General features: G+C 30.7%; 1 protein-coding gene across 1 annotated transcript; it reads right to left on the bottom strand.

Annotated features, from left to right (window-relative positions):
- Positions 1-1928: 1928 nt before the first annotated feature.
- On the bottom strand, positions 1929-5315 carry LOC120077555 (peptidyl-prolyl cis-trans isomerase FKBP12). The gene is made up of 5 exons (XM_039031477.1): positions 5162-5315; positions 4473-4506; positions 4333-4394; positions 3276-3328; positions 1929-2254 (listed from the first exon to the last, which is right to left on the bottom strand). The coding sequence occupies exons 1-5, from the start codon at positions 5247-5249 to the stop codon at positions 2153-2155; spliced, it is 339 nt and encodes a 112-aa protein (XP_038887405.1). The 5' UTR covers positions 5250-5315; the 3' UTR covers positions 1929-2152.
- Between the last annotated feature and the right edge of the window lie 610 nt (positions 5316-5925).

Here is a 5925-nt window from a genome sequence, read left to right as displayed (position 1 = left end):
TGAAAGATTATATTCCTTAACATACATTGATTCAACCATTTGCTATTTGAGAGAGAGAGTAAAGCTAGACGAATAAGTAGAAACATACAAGCGAATCCATTAGCTAAGACATACGTTCATGGAAGGAGGGTCAATCCACACACAAACATATATCTAGATTAAACAAGATTCAAGGAAGTAAATCAAAAGCATTCATTCAATTAAAAATCTCACAAAAATTACTTGGGGTCCTTGCTCCAAAAAAGTAGAAGAAACAACTAACCTTTGATCTCCATATAGATGCAAAAATAAAGTCATCCAAATTTAGACAACCTAGAAATAAATTTCCAAAGCTAAGAGATAGAGAAAGAAAAGAAAATCGATTGGCGGCTGCTTCCCTTGCTTCTCCATCGTGATACACCCTAAAATTCAACAAGGGATATTTATAAACTTTGTCAGAGCGTCACGACGCTCGAAGAATTTTGTCGCAACGCCTAGGAATGTTGCGATGTTGAAGGGTAATCCACGCACGCGTCTGGTGGATAGTGTTGTGGCACCACCGGGCAGTGCTTGCTTGATGTGGTGCTACTAGATTTAACGTTGCTTCATCATGCCTTCTATGTCTGATTCTCTTCGTTTCACTTTCCGATCTTTGCTAAATGCTCTATTTTGACCCATTTTGCATTTTGAAATGTCCCGAAGCTTCATTTGCTCAATTTCCTATCTAAGAACTCAATAAAATGTTCAAAACATATGAACTAATAGGATCTAGGTTGAGTAAAATAGCTATATTAGGAGCTATAAGTATACCTTTTCAAATTGTATTTAATTAGGAATTACAAATTAAAAGTTAAATTAAATTCATTTCTAGTTTAATTTATGTTAATTTAATAGTATACATTATTTTTTATTAATTAGTAATTGTTACTTTAAAATAATAAATAATTAAAAATTAAAATCATAATCAAAACAAGAAAAAATGGTAAAGTTATATACATGATTATGGACTATAAATTATAATTAAATTCTAAAATTGTCAATGGTCATTGCAATTTCCATTTTTTAGGTTAGTCCCTTTTGCTATGTTTTCATATTATTTTAATAATATAATATAGTTTAATTATTAATGGTTAATATTATAAGAATAGTTAATTACGTAAAATTAAATTTAAATTTAAATTTATTATTTTCTACCTTGGGTTGTTTCCAAATATAACAAGATGGGACAACTTATTTAGAAATATAGCAAAATAACATCATCTTATCATCTTATTGAACATTGATATACATCACAGTAGACATCTATCCGTATCTATAATTAGATATCAATGTCTATCATTACTAGTAAATAATGGCATTTTACTAAATTTGAAAATATTTTCAATAATTTTACCATTCAAAATAATTACCTTAATTTCTATAGGTATAATTATATAATTAATACATATTTTAAACTTAATTAGTAATAATTAACCTAAAATAATAAATATTTTTACCTCTCAACTTTTAAAGATGACATGTTTGGAAAACAAAATCCTCCCATTCATGAATTAAAGTTGTATTATTAAAGTCTTGTTTGATATCTATTGGATATTTGTTTTTAGTTTTTCAAAATGAAGCTTATGAAAACCACTCATTTCATCTCTAAATTTCTTGCTTTACTACCATCTTTCTAATCATTTTTCAAAAACCAATTCAAGTTCTGATTTTTTTTTTAAAGGAAGTTTTTAAAAACTGATTTTGTTTTTGAAATTTAGCTAAGAATTCAACTTTTTAACTCAAGAAAGATGAAAATCAATAATAGATGAAATAAACTTAATTTTAAAAATTAAAAAACAAAAACCAAAAGAATCAAATAGTTCCACACTTTTTTTGTGATAGAGTTATCATTCTAAATTTTACAAGACGTAGTATGAATTTCAAAAAAAAAAAAATGACTATTATTAATGTACTCATAATAGAAGTTATGATAAGCACTTCTTATTAATGTACTCATAATAGAAGTTATGATCAAGGCCAAGCAAATACATCTTCATAAAGAAGAGATTCAGAACCTGCCTTGAAATTAAACACACACCATATCTGAATAACTAACGATTATCGATCGTGAAAACACAGCCAAAAACAAAGCTTCTCATAAAAATACTACATTGGAAATCTAAGGAAATTTTGATCACTGAGCACTCAGAACTTCAATTTCAAAGACCAAGACTGAATTCGGTTGAATGCCCCATGCAGGGAACCCACTAGAGCCATAGGCATAGTCTGGGGAGCACTGGACAATGATTCAACAAAAGAAAATGTGTTCAGATAAAATCATGTTGAAATAATAGTATTACTCTATAGCCTAAGCAGATGCCTGCAACTCATTGCTTTCAATGAGAAGATGAAAAGTTCTAGGAAGCACAAAACCCAGAACCAAAATATTTGCTGCAGGAAATATATATCACATAAATGCCAGCATTAATCAAGAGAATCAAGACAGAATATAAAGCTTAAAATACACAGCCACAATGCTACACGGTGGACACAACTCCGATAGAGTTTGTAAGAAAATAGTATACTTCCAATAAGGGCCTTTTTCATTACGTATTGTATCAGAGATTCGGGATCAAGTACGAAAATGGCTACTGCAAAATTAAGTTGGAATTGCATGCTTGATTTTGGGAGTTTTAGTGGACTGAACATTAAGACCTCGTTTCGTAACCATTTAGTTATTGGTTTTTGGTTTTTGAAAATTAAGCCTATAAGTACTTCCTATAAATTACTTGATTAATTATCTACTTTTTACCAATGTTTTCAAAAACCAAGCCAAATTTTAAAAACTAAAAAAAAGTAGTTTTTAAAACCTTCGTTTTATTTCTGAAATTTGGCTGCTAAGAATTCAACTAAGTAAGAAAGGTGCAAAAGATTAAAAGAAGTTGAGAGGAAATAGACTTAACTTTCAAAAACCAAAAACTAAAAACGAAATGATTACCCGCAGGGTCTAAATTATCCATTACAAGAGAAGTACATATAGCTACATCTAAAGTTCAGAAGTGGACATTTTAAAACCATTATGACTACACCAAGTTGATCAAGCCTCAAGTAGAAACTTTTCGGCCAATTAATACAGAAGTTGAAACATATCACAGTGGCTGGAGCAGAACTATATGCAACACAATGTAATAATCAAAAGAGGAGTGTAATGCATGTTTAAGCTGATAAAGAAATTATTAAAATAGTGATTACGAACCATAGGTTGTTTTAAAAGCTATACCATTTAGAGAGCAAGGAAATAGAACTGAATATTTTACCCGAAGACGAGCAACTTCTCCCACTTGCATGCCAAGCACACCTTCATCCCAACCTACAAAATTCAATCAAAGAGACAAATCAAATTTATATTAAAAAAAATATCCAAATAGCCAACAAATCTTTATTAGCCAAGAACATCAAATTCATCGAGTGTTTTAGTGGACAAATAACATTTCCAAGCAGCAGAAAATTTTAACACAATTTTCTAAACATCCCTGTACAGAAGTAGATATATTCAGGTACGGCAGAAGTCTAAAGGTTTTCTTTTGCATCCATTAAGCTTTAATGTTTGTAACATGAAACATAAATCAAATGTTGGATAAAACAGTTAAACCAACTTGTACAGACTGTCTTGCTGAGCCATATAAAGCCACAAGTACATATATTCATGATAAAAACAGAACAAAATAAACAAATGAACGCCAATATGGCAATGGAGAAAGAATATACTTGAAAGGAAAGTTAAAATTTTTGTTACACCAATGCAATAAAGAGGCCTAGAACCGAACACATAAAGCACACCATTTCTCACTATTGATCAACTCTTATACTGGCCCTGAACGTTCATTACTTTATTATTCCATGCTTAATCTTTAAAAGGCTCGATTTACTTCTCAGTTCTAAGTTTGTCATCCTCACTATTGAAATTGTTACATAACTTACTTCCAACAATGGTGTTGCAGGTGGTGAAGTGTCCATACAAAAAAACCTATATTCTTTTTGCAGATAAGACTAAAAGTGACCTAGCATCCACAATTTTGTGAACATAGTTCTTGCAACAATAGACCACCCAGATCAATCTTAATTTTCATTGAATAAACCATCCTAAAAAAAAATCTGTCACAAATGTATATATCATTTTTCAACTTTGTCCCTGTGTGTGTGTGTGTGTTGGGGGGCGGGGGTCGAAAATTTGACCCAAAAAAAAAAATCAAAGTTGAAGGAGCAAAAAGTTGAAATAGTTCAAAAACTAAAATAAGTGTTTGACTAATGATTAAATCCAAGAGTATTCTATTTTCTTAAGCAACTCCTAAGAGAAATATACAGGACAAGTACCTTTTATAACTGAGCCTTGACCAATTTTAAATGAGAAAGGCTTCTGTCCAGGGTCCTTTGTGCTAGATAAGAGAAAATTATACATCAATAAACAGATTGGACATGGACATTTGATGCAACGTGACAAGAAAAGAACCTACCTCCAAAATTTCTCAGATAGGTTGCCATTTTTTCCTGCAGAAGAAATTCAACAGCGAGGGAAATAAAGGAAAATGAGTTGGGTAAGAGCATGGTGAGGAAACAACAACATATGTGATCACTTAGTTATGTCCTTCCAAAACACAGAGCGCAACATTAAAGAAAAGGAGAAAAGTGATTTCCCTTCAATATCAAAGTCCTCCATAACCACATCGACATTCAGTACTTTAAATGCAAAACTGTAAAAGTAGCTATAATATACATACAAGATCAATGACTAAACACTTCACTTGAGTTCAAGGATGGAGCATGGTTTAATACTTCATGGTCTTTTAAGAAATTAAATGCACAAAGAGATACACATCTTGATGAGCCATATGAGTACAGAAAGAGAGCAACCCATCACTCAGAATTCAATGTCATGACTTATCATTTCAATAATATTTAACAAAAGAAAATCGTAAAAATAAAAAACACTAGACTAGACAGACTCAATTGAGGAAGCTATTAAATAAATAATGAAAGAAAAAAGCAAAGAAATGGCAATCTGATTCAAAGTCTGAAGTAAAATGAAACAAGATTACAGTCCCAAACATTGTTTCACATGCATTTTTATGACAACCAAAGAGATTGAACACGTTAAGATTAGGGTTTTGTTGAAGAGAGATATGGGTAAAGGAAGGAAACAGACCGAAGCCAGTGCAGTGAACAGTGACCAACTGTCCGGCGGTGGGTTTGGGACCGGTTCCAGATCTGAGCACCTCCTTCTCTACTCCCATTGTTCTTTTGTCTTTCGAAGCTCTCACTCTGCTTTGTTGGGTCAAGGGGACTTTGGGTTCAAGTACCCTCACAATTTTATTTTATTTTTGGTTAATGTTGGGAAATCGACCAAAATAACCTTGAGTGTATATTTTTGACCTATTTTTGTAAAATAAGTTATTTTTACCCCTCGATTATGAGAATGATGTAAGCATAGAAAATATTCATATACAATTACTCTTATGACTCTTATTAAATTTTCACTTTCAATTTCAACAACCAACCTATCAAATTAATTCATAAAAAAGTCTCTACCTAAAAAATTTTATTCACAAAAAATTATTTTATCCAAAATTAATTAAAAAAAAAATTCACATTCCAACACAAAAAATTCTCCACCAAATCTAATTTGTTTACAATCCCACAAAAAGTTCTCTTCACCAAATTATTTCCAGAATGAAAAGTCTTTCGTCAAGCCTAAAACTTGTATTTCATGAAGTTGTAATTTTGTACACTTCGTAAGAAAGTATGTATTTCATTTTGTATGTATTCAATAGTTCGATAATTTCTGAAAAATTTGACAAAAATAAATGACTTTTTTGGAGTTTGATTTATACTTGCTTTATTGAATGTTCTTTTTTTTTATAATGCACTGCATTTGATATTTATATTAAAAAAAACATAAAAATAGTAATT

Source organism: Benincasa hispida, chromosome 5, assembly GCF_009727055.1.
Source record: "Benincasa hispida cultivar B227 chromosome 5, ASM972705v1, whole genome shotgun sequence".
NCBI classification, from domain to species: domain Eukaryota; kingdom Viridiplantae; phylum Streptophyta; class Magnoliopsida; order Cucurbitales; family Cucurbitaceae; genus Benincasa; species Benincasa hispida.
The sequence above is the reverse complement of the archived record's forward strand: the minus strand, read 5'-3'. Positions and strand labels throughout refer to the sequence as shown.

Excerpts from the sequence above, each read along its gene's own strand:
- LOC120077555 (XM_039031477.1), bottom strand. The coding sequence starts at position 5,249 with ATGGGAGTAGAGAAGGAGGTGCTCAGATCTGGAACCGGTCCCAAACCC. Across the intron at positions 4,395-4,472 it reads CTATCTGAGAAATTTTGGAG|CACAAAGGACCCTGGACAGA; the intron begins GTAGGTTCTTTT and ends TCTCTTATCTAG. Across the intron at positions 3,329-4,332 it reads TCAAGGCTCAGTTATAAAAG|GTTGGGATGAAGGTGTGCTT; the intron begins GTACTTGTCCTG and ends TGAATTTTGTAG.